Source organism: Calypte anna, chromosome 1, assembly GCF_003957555.1.
Source record: "Calypte anna isolate BGI_N300 chromosome 1, bCalAnn1_v1.p, whole genome shotgun sequence".
NCBI lineage: Eukaryota > Metazoa > Chordata > Aves > Apodiformes > Trochilidae > Calypte > Calypte anna.
In genome coordinates, this window is record NC_044244.1 from 110,437,429 (window position 1) to 110,461,136 (window position 23,708).

Genomic DNA, 23,708 nt, shown 5'->3' on the forward strand with positions numbered 1-23,708 from the left:
ATACTAGGAAAAAGGTCAAGGTTTCTTCAAAGAAGATGTACAAGCTTTTGATTTAAAGTGTATAGAATTTATCATCATATCACAGAGCAGAATCCCAGATGGAAGTTAGATGACTATGACACAGCCAAACTAGTTGCCATCATATTTTTAAGAGGCTACATTAAATTTTCATACTGTTATGTAGACGAATCACTGGTGAAAACCTTCTGAAAACAATTGGTGAACCATTTTACAAGAGCATTTTCATAGTTTGTCTGCACAGATTTCTTAAATAAATTTAGGGGATACTTAGCAAAGCTTTATGTTTTTCTGATTTTATTAAACAACGTTCAGTGCAATAAACATTTAGTTTTGAAATTGTAAATGGGTGGAAAACAATGGTGGTACAGTGGATTCACTGAGAATGATCTAATTCTGTGTGAGCCTAACTAATGACACCCACCCTCAGGAGTTACACTTCAACCTAATTTTGCTAAAACTTAGTGTCAATTTGCAATTCTTTTTACTTTCAAGTTTGGGATGCTGGCAAAAAATTTAATGGTTACATATACAATTAAAGCCTCACTCCTGATCCCCCTGAAACTGGTGGTCAGACTCCTGCTGCTTTCCATGGAGAGAGACAGAGCTCTGACTAGATAAGTGTGGAATGCAATCCACCTCTTCCAACACCCCTGATGTAAAGTTGGTCAGGATCACAAATACTGTTTGCATCATTTATGTTCACTTTAATCCAAAACCACTCCATTAAGTTTAAATTCTAGCAGAATTTTTCACTGTTAATTTACCACCGACTTCTTGGTAAATATTTCATTTACTTACAGAATAATTTTGGACCCTTACTATAGTTTCTGGTAAATATCAATGATACTACTTACACTAAATGCTCAAGTTGTGATTTGAGGTAAAATAATGGAACTGCATGGAATACCTGCAGCCCATTGTTACCAGGATTTTCAAAAAATTAGAAAATTGCAACACAGTACCACAAATGATAGAAAGCGGCAGAAAGAAATATTCTATGCATTGCATTCATAAAATGCAGTGATTGTAGTGTGATGTTTTTTCCTCTGCTTTGAGCTGGATATGTATGCTTAATACACATTTCAAATACATACTTCTTCATTTATACAGATGTCTATATAAATATTTACACTTTCAGTTTTAACAAAAAAACTTTGTACTCACGGCCAAACTTCTTATTGTGTGTAGGAACACAACTCATCTTCTGTCCCTTAATGAGCTTTCTTTTTTTTTTTTATTTAATAGTTATACATTCCTTTGTAGTTAGAATTACAAACAGTTGTACAAATAGTGGAAACAAAACTATGAAACTTGTCTAGCTTCCATTCAATCTTAGTTCATGTTATAAACAGTACCATTTGCATTATGATAGCTGTTAATACAATGACTTTAGCTACCAAAGCATCTAGAGTAAATTAGTCTTTGGGACATTATATAAAGCAAAGTACCCTCTCCCTCAATTTTCCTTAGAAACTAATAATTAAATGGCTGAAAGCAGGCTTGCTGCTAATTTTTATATAAAAATCTTAATAATATTGCTGTGTTTAGACTTTTTTAATTTGCACAAGTTCCATATAACAACAAAACAATTCTATGTTCCCTTAAAATATCAAACATTCGTATCTAACAACACCAGGATTACTTAAACTTGAGGTTTATTTGTTATTGCTAAAGGTTTATAAGACCTGTATCTAGACACCCCATCCACTTCCACCCTAGCTGCAAGTGCATGGCAACTATTTATATGGAGCTTGTGTGTTCGTTTCTTTAAAAAAAAAAAAAAAAGTTGGTTACAGTATTTCACTACTATAAACTCACAGTTAGAATCCAAATTGTTGTTGCTTTTTCATTTAATATATAATTTCATATATAATACACACGCACACACCAACATCACAGGATGAAGATCCATGCATACAATCCAGATGTGATCGTATTTCAGTGTTAAAAGAAATAAAAATTATTCTGTTACTGTTAGATCCCAGACCACAGAATTTTAAATTATTCTGCTTTCAACCTACTAACCAAGTTAGTTTACCTTATTCTTCAAATCCAGGCATCATCACCAACACTGAATTTGCCATTGTTGTTTCGATCCTCTTAAGTTTTTTACTTTATATGGCATACATCTGAGATCCTGAACACAGCCTCCACTGAACCAGCTTCTTAAGGTACGCATTAAAGCTAATTGTGTGTCTGTTCATGACTCCAAAGACTAAAAGCTGTCTTGAAAGTCCTATGACACAGTTTACACATGTATTGTCTTTTGAATGTGATTGCTGAGAGTGGTGGAGCATGATAAAAGAGTGTATCTGACTCCTGCGGTACAAATAACTTTTCAGTAGTAGTGGAGCTTTCAGACAAGCCTGTTGGACTATCAGGCTCCAAAGGCTGGATTTTGGGGAGAGGTGGGGGCGGAGGTAAGGGTGGTGGTGATGGAGAATTAGCTGGTGGACATATGTCAGGCTCCTTATTTGTGGATTCCTCTGCAGCCTGAGACATATGGGACTGGAAATGACTCCAGAGACGGAAATTGGTTCGGAAGGCCTTGTTACACACGTGACAAATGAATGGCTTCACGGAGCACAACAGCTCTTGGTGACGCTCCAGCTGCTTGCGTAGAGTGAAAATCTTGCCACACTTTTCACAGGGCCACAAACCAGCATCTTTGTTGGAGACTACTTCCTTAGGTTCTCTGCTAGTTTCAGTGGCCTCATCCTCTATGTCGTCTGCAGGCTCTTCTTTGATCTGAATTTTAAACTGCTTGGAAACACTTAGGTCTTCGGGTAGGCATGAGGAATCTTCAGAATCGAAATTGATTTGCTCCGATGAGTCACTGAACACGCCATCTTCCTTTGCAGCAACAAAATTGTTCATTTTATTGGATTCTGACTGAGCAGGCAATCTGGATGAACTAGTTATTTCTCCGTTGTGATCCCGGATAGGCAAAGAAAAGTTCTCTGATGGAGCCATCGTGTTTTGATTGTGAACCTCAACTTGATGACGCCATATACTGAAGGATGATTTAAAGGTACGCATGCACTCAAGACAAGTAAGCTTCTTGTATTCACACTTGCTTTCATGTTCGTGCTTCAGCTCTGGAGAAGAGAATCTAAGGCTGCAGTAGGGACAGAGAGTAGCATTTCTACACAGTCGCTCATGATTTCCCTGCTCAATAAGTGAAGAGAGCTTAGCATTGCAGAGACTGCACTGAAAAACCTCTTTGTTTTCTACTGGACTTTCAACATGAACATGATCTTTCTGCTTAGGAGCCTTATTTCCTCCAATTGGTTTCTCCCCTGGGTGCATTTTTATGTGCTGTTTAAACTGCGAGAGGAAACGATAAGCTTTCCCACAGTAGGAACAGATATAGGCTCCTTTGGTTCTCGACCTCAAATTCCTTTTGATGACTTGTTGTGCTTGTGAAGCAGACTGTCCCTGGAAGCCTTGCTTGCCACGTCTTAGTTTAACGATCAGAGCTTTTTTAATTTCCCTCTCTCTTACTATATCAATCAATTTTCTTTGGAATTTTTCATCCAAAACTGCATGCGAACTGGAAGCTGGTGATGGATTCTTCACAATTCCATGTTGTGTCTGGCAGTGCGTCCACACTTTGAAATTTGTGTGAAATCTCTTGTGGCATATATCACAAGCGTAGGGTTTCTCTGGATTATGATACATGTTAACATGACGATGAAGACCTGCTGTTGATCTGAAAATTTTAAGGCAGTGCTTACATTTAAATTTTTTATTTGGTCTTGCTTCTTCCATCTCACTGTATTCATCTTTACTGACATCAGAATCAGGAAAATCAGCATCAAGGTGCGGAGGGCTTGAGCCTTCCTCGAAGTTCTCTTCTGACCCAGGAGAACCCTGCTCATCTGCCTTCAGTTTCTTAAACGGTAATCTTCTATCAGCTTGAAATCTTCTTTTTGCTGGAAGTCGATTCGGTTCCTTGTGATCATCCTCAGTTTTAAACGGGAAGTCTTTATTTGTTGATGCTGAAGCATCACCCACTGTAACTCTTATTATTTCGGCAGGATCTGAAAGTGGACTGCTAGGTTCAGTTTTTATTCGCACCTCTGTGAGAGGGGAAGCAACCTCCTTATCAGTTGTCTGAGAGGCACTGAAAGACCTAAGGCGATGTGGGTGTATTACCTGTGGTTTTTCATCTACAACTAACTTCTCTGATGACTCTTTCAAGGATGACTTTTGAGATACAACATTAAATGTCTTCTGGGAATCGTTAGTTCCTGGTGAGGAGGACGATGATACCTGTGAAGGTTTTAGGTCAACAGAGGGTGAGTATATAGGAACCTGGCTGTCCATGGACAATGACCTTCGAAGGAGACTTTTTACTAGAGGCCCACTTCTGTCAATACTTTGGTTTGCTGGACTAGATCCACTAGATGGGATTACTAGCCCTAACTTCGAGTAGTAGAGCAAATTCCGGTCTTCACCTTGGCCATTTCCTCTTCCTGCCTCTCGCAACAAAAACGTAGATTCTGATGCACCGTGTAGAGACAAGACTGGTGGACGTGGTCTTTTCAATGACATCTCTGCAGTCTTTCCTCTTAGGAGCTGACCACTGCTTCCTGGTTCATCACTTGCTATTTCTTTCTCTGCTAAAGGCATTTGAGGCAATATTGTGTTTCTTTTCACTAAACCAACTCTGGTCTGATCCTCCACAGTCCCAGAAGTTTCATGAAGCTTGGTATAGCTTACAGGGCTTTCTTTCAGCCATCTCCTTTCAGTCAGTGTTAAGTTGTGAAGGGTTTCAGTTGGTTTTGTTACTTGTGGTCTACTGCTAGTTTTGAAAGCAACAGAGGGCGAAGGTTTAGAAATATGGCTTAAATCATGTTGTGTTTGATTTACACTTTTCCCTTGTGCTTCAGTTCTGTTCTGACAAACAATGACACTTCTCTTTTGGGAACTACTTTCATCTTCATCCTGATACAGTATTTTCTTAATAGGGCAAGCTGGAAAAGGTGCTTGAGGACTCTTAGAAACAATGTTTGTAAGAAAGGATATTCCAAGACTGTAGCCCAGTTCTTGCACAGCTGCAAGACTGCCTTTCTCAATGAACAGAGATGAAGAATAAATGTAGTTTAACACATTATCAAAAGCATCTGGCTCACAGAAGTCAAGTTGAAACACTGACTGAGACTCGTTCTCCTTATTCGTGAACAGAGTCTGGAAGTATTCACTGCTGGCAGCCAGAATGTTTTTATGAGCTCGAAATTTCTGATCTCCCACTATAAGAACAACATCACACAGCTGTCCCTTTAGACGCTCCTCATTCAGTGCGCTTAGAAGTGAAATGGCATGTGCTGGATTGATGTAATGCAAGAGCCCCTCCATGATTCTGATGCTTCTGAAAAAGAAAGACAAAAAAAAAATAAATTGTATGTTGCCTTATATGAACTGTTATTAAACACACCTAATCCCTCTGTACTCCATAAACTGGCTAAACCACCATCAACAGTGATGAAGAAAAGAGCTTGTTTGGAAGAAAGGTATGGAAATTAAAATAACACTGCTAGCTCCAACAGATGTACAGGCATGAGAAGAACCAGCTCATGTGCCCACTTTGAAATACACTACTAATTGCTGATCTTACACTAACTTACTTGGGGGGGCTGTGTTCTCTTCCTGCAATACACCTGTCCACATGAAGAAACAGTTCAACAACTTTACCCCTAATCATTGTTTTACTGAGCTTCAGGAAGATCTATCTTGACAACTGTACTGGCAAACTCTAATCAAATATGTAAAGCTGAGTTATGTCAAGCTGCCTTTCTGAGACTAAGCAATCCTGACAGTCTCCTGACTGTCAGGGGCTTTGCTGACATTTTTAATAGGACAGTGAAGAGGGCATTAATACTGGGAAGGGAGAAGGAAGCAGGATTGTCTGTAATCTAGATTAATTCATCATTGTTTATGCTTAGTAAGTGCTGTCAGTATAAAATTCTAGCAATCTGTGTCACTTACAACCACACTGACAGGATCCAGTTTATTGGAAATGTCACAATGATAACTGAAGTACACCTGCACTGCTTTGTTGTAGTTTAAAAGCAATCAGAGATCTGAACTCTCTAGAGGTCCCTTACAACTTCTAACATTTTATTTCTATGATTTTATTCATTAGCTTACAAGCACTTTATATCCACAACCCATATACTTGAGGAACAGTTACCCTTGTAGGAATCCAAAAGTACAATAAACACAAATCAAACTGTTTTGCAAAAATCTTCATGTTCTATATGCTTCAAAACACAGCCTGCTCCCTACTGCAGAATGTCTCAATAACTCAACAGACTGCATCTGACTAGGAGGTAGATCAGATGTTAACAAAGGAAGACAACCAGGTTTGAAGTTATTTTAATCAAAGAACTGTAGCATGAACTGAAATTTATATATCTGTGCACATGCACACTCACACAGAGAAACAGCAATATCCAGTTTTTTCTCTTTTTTCATGGACACTGACAATTCTTTCAAATTAAGCTGTAATAATTTTATGCTACCTTCCTCCATGTTGGCAGTAAAACAAGTCAACAATTTGTCCGTTAAAAGCAAATATCTTTTCACAACTTATTTGTAAAAGTACTCAGTAGTTTATAATTTATACATGATCTTTGCTACAACAACAGAAAGGTTTCACTATTCTTGTGGTTTAATCCAGCAGGCAGCTAAACACCACACAGCTGCTGTCTTACTGGGACTGGAGAATCAAAAGTTGAAAACTTGTGCACTGAGATAAAGACAGCTTAAGAGAGCAGAGAAGGAAGGGAAAACAGTAATAATAATGCTAAAAGAATATAGCAAACAAATGGCATGGAATGAACGATGCAATTGCTCACCACTCACTGACTGATGCCCAGCCAGTCCCTGAGCAGCCTCTGGTGACCAACTCCCCCCTCTCCCCCCCTGCATGATGCCATATGGATGGAATATTTCTTCAGTCAGATGGGGTCAGCTGCCCTGGCTGTGTCCCCTCTCAGCTTCTTTGTGCTCCTCCAGCCTCCTCCTTAGCAGGGTGGTATAAGAGGCTGAAAAGCCCTTGACTTAGTGTTAAACACTGCTGGGCAACAACTAAAACATCAGTCTCATCCTCATCCTTCTGCATTAGCCACCAAGTATACCCAGGTCCTTGAGCAAAAGCAATCCTATGGATGTGTTTGACTTTGACTAAAGCAGCAATAACCCAGACTGTCTTTTCCATCTTACTTTTAGTGTGTACTACGAGGACTTTACCTCCTTCTAAAGTACATAGAACTTTTGATTGAGTTTTGAGTCTTGGTTGCTCAACTGGCAAATTCCCTGATGTTCACAAACCAGGTGGCTTTTGCTAAGTGTGTTTCCCAGTGCTTGAAGGTCCCACCATCTACTGCTCTCAGTGTAGTCTTTCACAAACCATCGTGTCATTTCATTTTCCCAGCAGCTGGTGCATGATAGGGATGCGATACACCCCTCAACACCATCTGCTTTGTTCCAGGTGTCTATGAGGTTGTTTTGAGACTTAGTCCTATTCTCTGACCCAATTCTTTCTCGGGTGCCATGTTGCCCTAAGACTTGTTTTCCAAGACCTGGGATAGTGTTCTGGGCAGTGCTATGGGGCATGGGATATATTTCCAGCCATCTGGTGATTGCTTCCACCACTGTAATAAGCAACTGGCACTTGTCTTGGCAGGTTTGTGGGAGTGTGATGTAATCAACCTATCAGACCTCCCCATATTTATAGTTCAGCACATCTCATATTCATGGATAGCATAAAATAGTCTCCACAGTCAAGTCTAACAAAATCACACGCCCATCTATATGTTGCATCTATTTATTGATGGCATGAGGTGTCATGGGCCCACTGAGCTTCAAATAATTCACCCTTATGGTGCCAATTCCAGGTCCATTCTCCTGAGCCACTGCAATCTTAGTAGCCAGATCCACTTGTTGGTTGTTTTGATGTTCTTCAGAGGCCTGACTGATGGATATGTGAACATCTACATGACTTACTTTTACAGCCAGGTTCTCTACCCAGGCAGCAATATCTTGCCATAAGGCAGCAGCCCAGATAGGTTTGTCTCTGCACTGCCAGTTGCTCTGTTTCCATTGCTGTAACCACTTAGGAGCATTTGCCACCATTTCTGAGTCAGTGTACAGACAGAACACTGGCCAATTTTCTTGGTCAGCAATGTCTAAAGCCAGCTGGATAGCTTTCTGCAAAATGGCTCAATTTACCTTCTCCTTCAGCAGTTACTGCAACTTGTCATATAGGACTCTGTTCAGCAGTCTTCCACCTCTGGTGTGTTCCTGCAATACAACAGGACCCATCAGTGACCAGGGCCTATTGCTTCGCATTTTTTTGGTAGCTGATTATATAGTGAGGCCTCCTCAGCACACATCACCACCTTTCCTAGTGATATTCTGAAACCTTTACCCTCCAGCCACTCCATGATCACTTCCAAGATCCCTGGGCAACTGCAGTTTCCCATTTGAGTCTGCTTTGTGATCTCTGCAATGCACTTACTCCATGTAGCATCAGTGGCACAACGTGTAGAGCGGATCCTCCCTTTAAACATCCAGCCTAGCATCAGCAGTCAGGGTGCCACGAGGAGCTCTGCTTCAGTACAAATCACTTCTGAAGTAGCTCAGACCCCTTCATATGCTGCCTATACCTCTTCTTCAGGTAGAGCATAGTGGGCCTCAGATCCTCTAAATCCCTGACTCCAAAACTAGAAGTTGCGTCTCTCCTGGTGTTTTCTACCAGAGGCCCCAGGTAGGGCCATTCTCCCTAGCTGCAGTGTAGAGGATATTTTTTATACCTTGTCCTGCCTGGACTGGCCCAAGGGTTACTGCATGAATTATTTCCCATTTGACTTGTTCAAAGGCTTGCTGTTGCTCAGGCCTCAATTTGAAATAATTCTTTCAGATCACTTAATAGAGTGGGCTTACAATATGACTGTAATTAGGAATATGCATTCTTCAAAAACTAACACACCCAAGAAAGCTTGTGTTTCCTTTTTGCTAGTTGGTGGAGACAGAGATGTTATTTTGTTGATCACATCCATCAGGATATAACTACATCTGTCTTGCCATTTTATTTCTGAAAACTGGATCTTCTATGCAGGTCCCTTGACTCCAGCTTGTTTTATGGAAAACTGGCTCTAAGAGGGATTTGGACTATTTTCCTCCTTTTCTCAAAAACTTCTGCCATAGGGCTCCATTTAATGAAGAAATCAATGTGTTGCAGATGGTCCAGAGCTTCACCTTGTACCTTACACAGTGCACTGGTGAGGTAGCAATCAGCACCCACTGTACTTCAACCCCCAGAAACCCCACAACTGAACAGATCTCCAAGAGAACAGGCAAGCTAGACAGTTGTGTAATTTCCTCCATCTTCAGGGCAGCTATAACAAAAGCTATAGCCTTTTTGGTCCCTGAAATACTCTATCCTGAGGCAGTCTATGCCAAAGATGCATGAAACCTCTGCACCAGTCATAATGGAATGGTTTGCCACTCATTCCCAGTTAGGCTTGCTTTGGCCTCCAGTACAGTCAGCTGTTGGGACTTTTCTGTTCCTCCAGAAATACAGATGGGTTCTGCTCCTTTATAGCTTGATGGCATTAGAGTACACTGTGCACTGGTGTTCACTAGAGTGTTATACCCCAGCTGGTCTGATGTGCTAGGTGATCAAATCCACACAGCCCAATAAATTCAGTTGTCCCCTTCCTCCACCTGACTGTAGGAAGGGCTTCTCTAGTCCTGGTCATAATATGTTAATCATTTTGTGTAAATATGAATCAGAAGTCCCATTATTAAGATCAGAAATAAGATCAGCCCTTCTACTCTTTATGGGGAACTGCCCACTGGAAACTGAAGCAGCAATTTTCCTGGAAGAATCCTTTTTTGTGATTGTTTTTCTTTGTAACTCACGTACCTGTGCCTCTAAGATTGAGGTAGATTCTCCAACCCCACTTCCTCATGTCCTCTCTGTGGTCACGCAGGTAGAATCACAGGGTGGTTTGTGGTCCATACCCACTATATCCTCTCTTGAGCAGAGAGGAACACTTATAAACAGCTGTAATTCTGGTCTGTACAGATGGAGAGTCCAACATACCCTCTTTGAACTGCTGGAACTCCTGGGATGGTCTACCCAGCTGAGATGCAGAACCACAAGAAGAGAGACTTTCTTCATATTGCTTGGGCCCACAAATACATCTGCTGATTGTCCCTCTCCATCTTCCAGATCATTACTATAATGTGTTAGCATATGATGATGGCATGCTCTGTACAAACTGCCACGTGGGTTGTGTGCACTTGACTTCACCTGGATCTTTGGATAAATGCTAAATTTTTCAAGTCATCATAAATCCCCTCCAGCATAGCTAATTCCCTCAGGTACTAGATACATCTCTCCATGGTGGTCCACTTCCAAAGTGACATATAACATGTTCCTTAAAGGGATATCTTTCCTTCATGCCTGAGAGAATTTGCCTTCAGAGGCTGAGGACTTGTGTCTCTTTTCCAAATTCTTTGTCAATGCCCTCTTCCCTTGAAAAGGATTCCATCTGCTGGGCTTCCCTACTCTCTAGTTCTAGGCTACTACTCTTGTTATCCCAGCATTAGAGCAGACAGGTGACAGTGTGCTTGCCCAAGCAACACTTGAAATCTTTTCAGATCTCTCACAGCTCCCTCAGAGATCTGGTTGTTACTACCTTGTTGTTTATGAGCTCTGCCTCTCCCTCCTCCTCTTCTTGTCAAGGCCCTGCTTTGGAACAGACCGAGTTGTCCACTTCTTCCTCTTTCCCCTTCCTAGTATGTGTTTCTTCCCTTACTAAACAAGCTAACTTCTGCATGTTTCTTCTTGTGTATAGGGGTGACTGATACCAGCATGTGTAGGTTTTCTGGTTCAGCTGCAGTGCCTGCTGCAAGAGTCAGACCAATGACAGTGCCTGTTGCTGGGAGTGCCTGTCTTTTTGTCATCAGATCCAGAGACCTTCTATTCCCCATGAGGGTACTGCACAGGGTTGAACTGGGCTTGGTCCCCATGTTGCAGTTATTTTTTTCTCTCTGGCATTGCAGTGGTGACAGCATACTTTTTCTAAATATTTTGCTAGTTCTTCAGGATTCTACACTTATACAGGGGTGAGGTACCAAAATGCTGGAAGTGTCCACTGTCCTACATACTTGCCCATACTATCCCAAACACCCTGTCACTCATAGTTATACAGTCCTGAGGCAGATCTCTGGGTAGAATTCTTAAATAGTTTGGGTTTATTTTGGTTTTCTTTTAAACCTTAAACAAGGCCTGAAACACATTCAGGGGATACAGCAATAGGAACAAACTGGTTTGGATGTCACAAGGATATAAAAAATTCTCCAGAGGTATCGTAACTAGCCTGGAGGAGAAGATAAAGGAGCACAGGAAAGCATCCCCCCATGTCTTCCCAATAGATTTGCTCACCAAGGAGAAAAGGTATTACGTATAATTACTAATAGTTTGCTAGAGATGGCTCCCAAAGTACAGAGACAGTGGCAATGCTAAGTACAAACACCAGTTTAGTCTAATGGCCAGTAATTTAATCATAGCATAAACCAGTGTTACAAGCACAGCAAAATTATAACCTTGATTCAGGCCTGAGATGTGATAAACAGAAAAAAAGGGAACATATATAGCAAGTAAGGTGTTAAAACACCACTCTGAGAACAAGCACAACTATTCTGAGAGCAAATAAACCAACATTGTAACCAGCAACATATTAAACTAATATAATGAATGCTCATAACATTCATTTAAACATGTTTTGGTAAGATCTGTGTTATCTCAACCCTTTGAGACCCAAACTGGGCACCACAAAGGTTGTGGTTTAACCTGTCAGGCAGCTAAACATCACACAGCCACTCCCTCACTATCCCCTAGTAGGGCTGGGGACAGAACAGGAAAATAAGAACTCATGGGTTCAGATAAAGACAGTTTAACATGACAGAAAAAAAGGAAAGGAAAATGGTAATAATAATGATAAAATAACAACTCTACCAAACAAGTGATGCACACTGCCATTGCTCACCACCTGCTGACTGATGCCCAGCCAGTCCCTGTGCAGCCTCTGCCACCCCTCAGCTGTCCAGCTCCCCCCAGCCTTATTGTTCAGCATCACATCATAATGGATGGAACATTGCTTCAGTCACTCAGGGTCACCTGCCCTGGCTGTGTCCCCTCACTGCTGCTCTGTGCACCTCCGGCCTCCTACTTGGCAGGGAAGTACAAAAGGATGAAAAGCCCTTGACTTAGTGTAAGCCCCACTGGGCAACAGCATCACTGTTATCAACATCATTCTCACCCTAAATCCAAAACACAGCCTTGTACCAGACACTAGGAAGAAAATTAACTCTATCTTGGCCAGAGCCAGGAAAACTATTCAACAGCTTACATGAAAAACTGAAAAGTTACCAAAATAAAATCAGCCAAACACTATGATTAATAAATGAAGATGATAAGTCTCACAACTAATGGATATAAGTAAGTGATTGAAGTCTAAATTTGTATTATCAAAAAATGACTTAAAGGGTACTGAATACAGTGTCACAGAACACTGATCATATCACAGGACTGCACTACCACTTCTATGTCAGTGACTTATGGCAATAGCACAAGCAGAATTCTACTTTTTAACTAAATCTGGTTTTACTGAGTTTTTCAGTGTGTTGGTTGTTTCATAAACACTATCCTTAATTCACCTGAGATAATTATACTGTATAGCCTTCTACACCTCCATCTAAAAAGAGCAGAGCAGTGAAGTCTCTAGGAAATTTGAGAAACCAATCTGTTTTGGTTTCTTTTCTGTTTTGCTCAAGAGTACTGTAGGAGAGGGGAGAGAGGGGAGGGAGGTGTGCTACCCATCTCCTTTTTGTGACTGCTGTAGTGAAATCTGACTGGCCCTAATCCAGTCTAGTGGTCCAACCACCCATTAACACACACAGTGTTATCAGAACAAGTGTTCCAAGAATGCATCTTTTCCTTTAGCTTCTTCTGAAAGAAACTGAATTTGCAAATTCAAGTGATTCATCTGGGATGTAAATTGCAGCATGGCATATGGAGGTGACAGGTCAACTGTGTACTTATTAAGGAAACCAAAACAGTAGAGACACCCACTGAAAGTTGCTGAAGAACCCATACTTCAAGGACACAGTGATAAAGGAGTGTATTAGTCAACTGTTTTGAGATATTTTCAAATCTTTCATTTTAATCTGCTTTACTCTGGCCTTGTCTCTTGTGTAAAACACTTGCAGAGTAAACATGATGTAACAACTGTTTTCTTTTGCCCATAGTAACACAGTAATGCTATTAGTAGGGACTGGTGTAAAATCTACAAGTCTGAAGCAGAATTCAGCAGCCACCTGTCCTTCTTTCTTTTTCAATTCATAAAGCACATTCAATTTGTTACATTAAAAAAGGCAGAGATAAGCATCCCACTACAATCCTGTCTTTGATTCTCAGACCACAGTCTCTTCTGTGAAATGAAGGAGGCAGAGCTCTTTGCTGCAATGTAACTCTGCTGCTTTAACAGTAACCAAGGCTGCAAACACACACACAAATGGCAAGGGACCAAATTAATCCTGCAAAGATAGCTTTAATCCTGGTATTTCCTAACTCTAGTGCTTGACTTCCAGCTTAATAGCCCTTAAATGCAACAGTCAAAAGTAAACCAAGATATGATATGTTAAGAAATATAACCAGAACTGGCTTGCAGAACCACTTTAAGACACTTACACAGATCACCTCAAAGCCTTGAATATTTAGATGTAAAAAAATGCTCAAAGATTATCAGAGTAAATATACAATGTATTAATATTTCACTACAATGTATTAAAAGATTCACTATGGGAACACTTTTCAGTAACAAAGTTGATCCAAGACATTACTGTGCTCTTTGGTTCATCTTGCCTGCACATTGCAATTCAGTCCTGCCTCAGCACTGCCAATACAAATATTAGCAGGCCTGCATTACACAGCACATACAATAAATAAAAGCCAAATAGTATTTCTTTTCAAATGCTGGTCATTTTTTTATATTGAACTCCAATATCAGGAACAACTGCATTGGCATAACTGAGGGAGCAGCAGAACAGCCATAGGAAGAGCAGAACTCCTCACAGCAGTTTCTCAACAAAGCCAATACTTGGCCATCCCTGACTCCAAAGGTGTGCCTACTTACTGTGCAGGTAGCAGACCTGTGGCAGTCTCTCCTAATACTAGATTTGATTCCAAGCACTCAGGCTTTCTCAGCTGAAGAGGATTTTGCCACTAACTACCTAAACTCATTCTTACAGATAATCTATTTTTCACAGCAATCTTCACTGCTGACTGGAAACAAAAATCTTTTCTCTCTCTTCTTCCATGATGCTTGGGTGACATCAAGGAAACAGCAGCAGCATATCAGAAAATCTCCCATTGTTTTTGCTCAGGTGCCATGTGATAAAGCAGCTGCTGCTCCTCAGGAGGAACAGTGACAGCAAGAGTCCAGATCCAGAAAGGGCAAGTGCAGCCTTCCTTAGAGAGGCCAAGAGATTTCAGTGGCAATCTTCAACAGTCCTCTACTGAACTCAACAAACCAGGTTTCAGAAACCTAAGTAACATATTTGGTGTAAGTTTATTTTACTTTTTGAACAAGGACAGAAAAAGTTACCACTATTTCAAAATTACTGTCTGAAAAGAAAAAAAAAAAAAAAAAGAAAAAAAAAAATCTACTTGAGAAAGCTTTTCACAAGGCAAGTGTGAAAAAACTTAATCTTTGGCCCAGCACTCTACTGATCTTCAACAGACACCTGACTTTGAAGTGGTAGTTCCCCTTCTTTTTCTGTCCCTTACTCACATACCTTCTCCTCTCAGCCCTGGGTACCCTCTGCTTCCTTTTTCTAGCTCTGCCACTACTTTGAGGTCCCAGTAAGTTGATTCAGCTGCTTAAAATAAACCAGGAGACAAACAAACAAAATAAATCTAGCTTTTTATATCTGACTACTATTTTATAAGTGAGGGCCCTAATCAGCTGAGAGGTCAGATGAGCATCAGAGCTGCAGCAAGAGAGGCCACGAAACTACCCATTCTTTGTCAGTAAATTGTTCAGTCACCTCTGCCCATCTGAAACTTCACCTTCACTGAAGTCACCCACGCTGAAACTTTGCAAGTAGGTAAACAATTGTTTGAACAATTTCAGGGTAAGAGCTTACATTTGCAAATACACAAGCAACTAAAATAAGAGGCTGCTGTTGCTTGCTGACTTCCATCGTAACAACCTAGCTGTCAGCTAAAGCTGTTAATAGCAAGTTGGAGGTGGCAGTGGGAAAGGGGATGTTCTGTAACACATCCAACGTTGCAGCGAGGAGGTGCCAGGGCTGTGAGAAACTGCAGTTAGAAGCAGAGAACACAAGGAAGGAGGAGGAAACACACGGAGGAGACAGGCAACAAGGGAGACTGAACAGGGGTTTCAACAGGGAAAACAAACACAAGAGGTGTGATGGGAGCAAACTCGCTTTAAAAAAAAATAGAGAAACAAGGATTATAAGACTCAGTCAAGAAAAGCAATTGACTTCCTAGGGTTTCTCCAGGTAAATGCAGGAACACTGCAGTCCATTGCAAGTGCTTTGATGGCTCTGACAACTGAGTACTGATTTAGACACAAGGAGGGAAAAGGATCCCATTACTCCTCAGAGTCCAGATGCAAAAGAAAAATACACTGCCTGAATTTCTACTCAAGGATCATATGCTGGATTTAGTTGAGTTTGACAGCAGTTTATCAAATGCCTTTTTCCATTAATAGCTTTTGCAACACAAGATAGTATCCCACAGTCCATGTATATGTACACACACACACACACACACACCTCTACACAACCCTTAAAGCTGTATGTAAAAGCTCCAAACCTGCAGAGTTAAACTGTTTGCACATGTATAATCTTCTAAATATTTGAGTAATCTCTTACTGCAATTTTGGGGATCCTGTCTTTCTGGATTTAATGAAATGTGATTTCAACTACTTATTGCTGTTTCCCACTACAGACAATACAACAAATTTTACTATTATACTGCAGAAAATACTGCAAACTATGAAGACAGACATAAAATCAGCTAGTACATTTGCTGTTGTGTGAAACTGATATATTTAGTTCCAGCTACTTCTTCTCCACAAGTGAAGAAGCACAAATTAAGGGAGAGAAGAAGAAATTCTGCAATACTGTGCAGTCTCTATTGTGCCTTTCACTAGAGACAAATAATTAGCAGCTATCCAGATACAGACTATAGAAATCCTCTTAGAAATTAGAGGCTATTTTTCAAGCTCAGATCATACCCGCAGTTTCATCAATTGACATTCAAAATAGCTCCTCCTGACTTGTAGCAAATTATAAGATGTCAGACTAACACCACAAAGCTCTACTTGTCCTCACTCTCATTTACAAACAATCAGCAGCTAAGTGTGCAATTTCATCTTCCTCTCAGTCCAACCTAAGAAGGGATTGCTTCAGCAAAGAGCAGTCCATGTCTTCACCCCAACTACAGACTGAATTTTGCTGTCAGATCAGTAGACTGATCCAGCAGACCACAGGATTACACAGCTACTGAATAGATGGGAAAGTGCAAGAACGTGCACTGGCTATGAGCTGTTCTGGTTCTTCTTGGAAGAGTTCATGAAGATTAAAACACATGAAAAACACAGTTCAATGAAATATTTTTCCTGATCTCAATATCTCAAGTGAAAGGTTACCAAAAAGTTGAAAAATCCCTTTTCTTAGGAGTTCTTCAGTCTTTATTCTCTTAAGTAACATTGCCATTAAATCCACTAATGGGACAAGAAACAAAGGCTTGATGGATATATATTACAGAGCCCCCAAAACATCACCCCCCAAAATCTTTGGGTTTTTTGGTAAGACATGCATGAAGTCAAGAATTTGAAGGGGAGAAACACACCAAATGTGTGTCACTTCTGCTCCTTCTACAGGTAGACTTTATTATTTTATTGGTAATGCTGAGGTGTACTTACTAAATTTGGTAAGATTGAGTCATTTGCTTTACTATATGAGCCACTCCTCCTCTGTTTAACTGGCTGTCTACATACCCAGGGCTAAACTACAGCAGTTACTCTATGGCTCAATGACCACTCCACAGACAAGGAGGAAGCTGGGAAAAGGAGACTCGTGGGCTGAAATTAAAACAGATTTATTGAAACAGCAAAATTATTACATGTAGGGTTATGTACAGCCCAGTCCTCATGAACAGGAAGAGAAGGCCCAGGAAGAGGAGCTTCCTGTCCTCAGCAAGCCTTCCCCTTAATAATGAGTGTGATGTTTATGGTATGGGATGGACTTGCTACTCATCTTGGGTCAGCTACCCTGACTTAAGCTCCCAGCTGACTCAAAAACTGTTAGTGGCCTGCTTACCATGGCTGGCTTATGGTTACATCCCAGCCAAACCAGGACACTGGCCCAATTCACACTCAGACTTTGTCTACATGCTATTTTTAATTTTGCTGTGATAGTGAAAACACTCTGACTGTGGGCATGTTTCTATGAATTTAAAGGTGCTTTTTACAGACATCATATGCTTCAGATGGGAAGACAATTATACCCCTATAAGGTACTTTCACATGAACAGAACTGTGTTTACGCTAAGGTTTCTGTAAGAAAACAAGTGATGGGGGAAAAAAGTCATGCAGTTACTCTGAAACACACGGAGAAAATATAAAACCTGAGCCTAAAAATTCGTCAAGTGAGAAACTTCAGATTCAAGGAACACAGATATCTTGCACCCACTGACGGCATCCAAAGGAAACAGCACATCTCCATTCAGCCATCATTAATTATGGGCAAAATACGGGGAAGGCGATACAGCATATTGTAAAAGCAGAAAGATAACAGCAATTTCAAATGAGTTCTACATAAAAGATTTACAAGGTCATGCATAGCACATGGAAGATTCTTAACTCACTCCAAGTCCACATGGATTTGCAGGCAGGCAACGTCTCACATAATTAAAAAAAAATCTCCCTCCATGAATGAGAGCAGTATGTATTTTTTCTTTATTCCTCATAGGTATTTATGAGAAAGAAGCTGTTCCTATTCTTACAAACCTTCCAGGGAATTTGACCTCAATAGCTGAAGGACTGTACTCAACCATTATGCCCTAGCACAAAATAAAATAATTTCCAATAAAACAGATTTTAGCTGTGACAGGTAGATTAAGTTGTGCCAAACAGTGATTAAAAAAATAGTGTAATTCTGCTCCTTTTCTTTGCATGTTTCTTAATTCCCTTCAAAAGGATTTTTGTGAGGTACCAAGTACACTATTTTTGAAAATTTCTCCTAAGGCACTCACAAATGTATTAAAGACCAGAATGCCAAACAGCTCACCCTAAAGCAGCTCTAATGTTTTTTAAGTGGTGGACATCAACCCCACTGGGACTGCTAGTACACTCCTAGTTCCACTGTACTGTGGTGTCAGGCCTGGTGCTGGCTTGTACAGGAGCCTGACAGTGCTGAAGGGAAATCAGCAGAGTCTGAGAGATGAGGAGCAAGGGGGTGGCAGGGACACTCACTGTCCTCAGAATAAGAACTGTCTCTGAGCTAACCACAATTTATCAGAGAGCTTACTGAGAATGAATTGCAACCCAAAGATTACTTACAATGTTAGGTGCTGATGTAGAATAAACCATGGAAAAGGAGAGTGTTGCTCCAAAACAAAAAAGGGAAAAAAAAATTCTTCCCTTCCTGAATAATGCAACTTGATTGTATGTGAATTACTATGAAAGAGCAAGTTTCATAACATTTTTTTGGAAATTGACACAAGGATTTTTCATGCCTTTTTTTTATCCTACCACACATTGCATGGGAATATTTTCCACACCAAAGGTGTTGTTTCCCTAAGTCCCAGAGGGAAAACCCCTCAATAATCAAGACTAGGTGATCTTAAAATTTTGTTCTTTTTAATCAGCTGTAGGACTGCTGAACTAATGGTAGTAGTGGTGGAGCTAGAATAAGCTTAGGAAGGTAGAAGAGTAGCCCAACATTTTCTTTTTTTTGTTCATAAAATATGTCTGAGATATTCTACAAGAACTTAATACATAAAGTAGACAAAAATCAGACAACAGGTAATTTCTTTCTTAAATTTCATTGCTGAATGAATGAAAAAATAAGAGAACTGGTGTCGTATTAACACTAGGGGAAGAGAAAATGGAAAAATGGAAAAAAGATTACAGAACATAGATTAATATTGAATCTACAGCATAAGTATTTTGGGAAAGGAACTTCCTCTGCATAGAATACCTGTTTCAAAGCAGGGCTTATTACAGTCTTCCCAGTTTCAAGAAAAATTTTTTCTGTATATAAATTCCTTTCCAAGGATCTTAGACCATTAAATGCAGCAGAGTTCACTACGAAGCAGCTCACTTGTTCAAATGTTGAAAATTTCTTTTAATGAGAGATGGAAACAGTTGCAACTGTAGCGTGTGACTCACAGCATTAATACTTCCCAGTGCTGTACAAAATATATGGTGGTTACAGCCCAACTTCCTCTCCCTAGCTCCTCCTCTCTCTACCCTGTAAGTTTACACTTGTTTATAGCCCGCAGTTATCACTATTTTGCAGATAAACAACTTTTAAAACCTTGAAAACTACAACTGGAAATTACTTGACACTCTTTGCAATAACTGCTTCACAGCTACATAAGCTCAAAAAAAAAACAAAACAAAAAACAAAAAAACAAACCAAAAAACCCAACAATTTCAATACAGCATGAAAACTCACAGCTTTCTGTGAAGCTGTCCTTTTAAGCCCAAATGTTGGCGTGCCTCTAACTCATTTTAAGGAAAGCTTAGTCAGTCATTACTATGAAGATAATTAAAACCCCACATCTCAGCAACATCAAGCTTCTACTGATCTGGAGGGTTTTCATCTGAGAAGCGTGCTGAATGAAGTCAGCTGAGCCCCTGCCACTTGGAACCTATACAGTAGGAAAAGGAAGCACAGAGGTTCTCATTTATCATGCTGCGTACCATTCAATGTGCAGTGCAAAGAGGACTACAGGAACTTATTACAAGCTGTTGCCTCTTTTATATTAAATAAGATTGCTAATAATGTTCTAAAGGATAAGCTACCTTAACTGTTAAAAGCCCACCCTACTCATTAGGACTTTAATCTTGTTTTGGATCACAGGGCAGCACTGAAATTAGTGGAGCAGCAAGAGCACCACTGAGAGAAAAAGACAGGGTCATCATCTCTCAGTTCTGACTCCCAGAAGAGACCTTCGTCCCAGCAGGCTCAGGGGAGCTCACAGCTGGAGAACCCCTGATAAATCCTAGTCTGGCAAACATCATTGTAGCTGAAAACAGAACATTATATATATATATGCATATATATATATAACATAGATATATATATATAAAATATACATACTATATATATACTATATATGTACTAATATACTCAGAGTATAATCTGTGACACTTCCCTCCAAGTCCCTACTGAGAACCTTCAAATGCAGTTCTTTAAATGCTCATAATCAAGGCAGTCTGGGTGGATTTTCTACAGGCAGAGTGAACAACATGTTCCTAGGAGACTGCAACCTTCTCAGGGAAAGAGATGTTCAATCTCCTCCTATCCAAGAGATGGCCATATAATTTGTATTTTTCACAAACAGGGTTTCAAAAGAAAAAAGTTGCTAAAGTTTGCCCTAAACTTACCCCCCAGAACATTAACATAACCCTGGTGAAAAATTCTAGACAAAGCAGTCAGTTTGTCAGTTTGAGCTAAGTCAGAACAAGAACACTACAACAGGCAGAGTTCAGACAATATAAACATAAAGCAGTACTAGATCTACCTCTATATTTACTACTTCTGACTTAATATCAAAAGCATGTTGTACAAAATTACATTTAAAGAATGTATTTCAATATTATCACTTATCTAAGGATTAGAATATGAACCGTAACTTCACAAGAACTTCACTGTATTCACAACAAGTTGTGTATGTAATTCATCTCAAACTCTTTATACTTAAAGCCTCCCTACCTCTTACTTCCACCGCGAGACAAAAAAAGAAAAAAAAAGTTTTCAAGCAAGTGCCATTTAACTATTAAGAGCTTATTCGGTACACATTGAAACTCCTCAGTGTTTCCTGCCTCATAACAGCTCCTCTGGAGGTTTTTCCTGCCATTCAATACTTGACATGAGCTGTCTCCAATCTGGACATATGACGACAGTTTGGATTTTGAAGACCATCAGTCTAAAATACTGACAGCTGCGGCAGCGTTAGGACACCTTCCACAGCTCTCTGCGAATGCACAGCACACGCTGGTACACAGCACAGGGGGTTTTAATTTCCACTACGAGATGTCCTTTACCCGACTCATGAGTAACAGAGCCAAAGAGCTCTTGGACTAGTAAAGCTGCACTTTGTTTAATACCTAGGTGTACATATACGTCTTGGGAGCCTTGCTACAATCGCTTTCCGCCCTAAAATTCTCAAGCTTAGCGTGTCTCTCCCTTCAAGACCTCCAGGGGAGGGACCAATGACTCGGAGTCGTCGCGGCCCCTCTGTCATGTTTTACAGTTCAGACGATCGGAGCCGGCGATCCAGAAAAGCACCTCCCGCCGAGAGGGGTTGCGGGGGAGAAGCGCCGGTACCACACAGACGCCCGTCCCTGAGGGAGCCGCCGGTGCGAGGGGTGGGGGCAGCAACCACCTCCTGAGGTACGGGGCAGGGGGTGCACTACCCCTCTCCCAACTCCCACCACCACCACTTTCCTCCCCGCCTGGCAACGGAGCCGCTCCGCATGCGCCGTGAGGGAGAGCAAGGGCAAGGCGCTGCCCCAACTTCTGCCGCCGCGCAGGCGCGGTTCGGCGGGATCCCCAATCCGAACCGGGAAAAGGGGTATGGGGGGTAAGGGGGAGTGGGTTAGGAGGAAAAGGGGCGCGGCAGAAGCGGACGAAGGGGCCGCCGGAGCGGCGTGCGGGCGCGGAGCATGCGCGGCAGGGGGAGGCCGGCGGCTGTTCTGTGGCGGGCGTTGAGGCGGCGCAACGGGCGCCCGCCGTTTCCTCGGGGCGGGGGGAAGCATGCGCGGGAGGGCAGGGAGACGGGAGTTTCGTAACCGGCGCAGGCGCACGGGGCCGTTCGGGGACCGCAGCCCCGCTCGGTGGGGGTAAGGAGGAAGGGCGAAGGAAGGGAAAAAAAAAATAAAAAAAACACCACTAAAAAAAAAAACCAGCAAAAAAAAAAAACCAACCAACCACCACCTCAGAGTTACGTCAGGAAAAGGCGGCTGTGTACACGGGGAGACCCAAACGGAGCGGGCAGCCCCCGGAACGGGCGCGAGACGCGGGCGCTACTCACCCTTTCCGCCGCCGGCCGCGCCCCCCTTGCTGCCCCCCTCGGCGCCTCCTTTCAGGGTTCGCCCGCGCGCGCCGCCGCCACCGCCGTGATTCCATCCATCTTGAATTTGACGTCATCCCACACCAGGGATGAGGTCATCGAAGGGAACGCTCGTCACGTGCGCAGCGCTCCGATTGGCCGGCGGGGGAGCGGGGGGCGAGGCGCTGGGCGCGACAGGGAGGGTAGCGGTTAAGGGACGGTTACGGGGGGATCCCCCCCACCCGCCGCCCCTCCCCCGCAGGTAGCCGGGCGGGACGGAGCCTTCACCGCGGCCGCGGTGACGGGGAGGACGCCGAACGGAGGAGGCCACCGGCACGTCCCCGGGCTGCCACCCCCCCACACACACCACCTTCCACAACTTTTTCCCTTTTCGGGAGGGAAACTGAGGCAGCCGAGGGGCGGGGGAGAAGGGTGCGAACCGGCGCACGGCGGGAGGACGGATCCCGGTTGTCCCTCCCACCCCAGCGCTCTGGGGCCGGTGACACCGGCAGTGGGGTTTGTGAGGGTGGCGCTGTGCTCACCCGCACCCCCTCCCTGGCTTGGGTTTCGCGTTCCCTCCGCGGGGAGGTGGGAGGGGGGGGGGAAGAGGGTGAGTAAAGCCCTGAGTTGTCCCTAATTTAATGGACTGTTTTCTTGTGGGGTTTGTTTTGTTTATTTTGTTTTTTGCATTTTAATCCATGTTTTTCTAACACACACACACACACACACACACACACACACACCCTACCTACACGTTTGGGGGACGGCCCAGCGCGGCTGACGAAGGAGCCAGCTGGATTCCTGGTGCTCGCACGTGGCGGGCTCCGAAACCGAGTCCACTTTTCCCTGGAATTGGCAGACGGGCACATGGCCAGGCACCGGTGGATTTTGGCTCAGACCTCTCTCTTGTAACCGCTGTGCTTGTTCATCCTGATGTGATTTGAAAAATGACAATGGCCATTATCGTTGCTTTAGGCTTGCTTCTTATTGGAATGATCCGCTTCGAATTAATTACCTGAATAGGGCTTTTCTGTGTGTCAAAATACAAGTATTAAAAAGGGAAATTGGAATTACAAGATTGTTCTTGGTGAACACTAATCTGGCCCATTATCTTCTCATTCAGAACTGATCAAGTTGTAGAGATTAACATCTAATCCGCATGTATGTTTGAAAAATGTTAATTTTTATGTTTTACCCAAGTCACAGATACTCTGAAGCAGATACTAGAATCCCTGTGATGTGTGTAGTGCTGTGTTTAAACCTTTTTGACAAGGATTTGTTGCAAGTGGGA

General features: G+C 42.1%; 1 protein-coding gene across 2 annotated transcripts; it reads right to left on the reverse strand.

Moving 5' to 3' along the window:
- Positions 1 to 1,853: 1,853 nt before the first annotated feature.
- On the reverse strand, positions 1,854 to 22,519 carry ZBTB21 (zinc finger and BTB domain containing 21). 2 transcript variants are annotated; one of them, XM_030469085.1, is made up of 2 exons: positions 22,400 to 22,519; positions 1,854 to 5,395 (listed from the first exon to the last, which is right to left on the reverse strand). In XM_030469085.1, the coding sequence occupies exons 1-2, from the start codon at positions 22,513 to 22,515 to the stop codon at positions 2,206 to 2,208; spliced, it is 3,306 nt and encodes a 1,101-aa protein (XP_030324945.1). In that variant the 5' UTR covers positions 22,516 to 22,519; the 3' UTR covers positions 1,854 to 2,205. The 2 variants fall into 2 exon arrangements, with proteins under 2 accessions (XP_030324945.1, XP_030324947.1); XM_030469087.1 differs by lacking the exon at positions 22,400 to 22,519 and adding an exon at positions 8,260 to 8,332.
- Between the last annotated feature and the right edge of the window lie 1,189 nt (positions 22,520 to 23,708).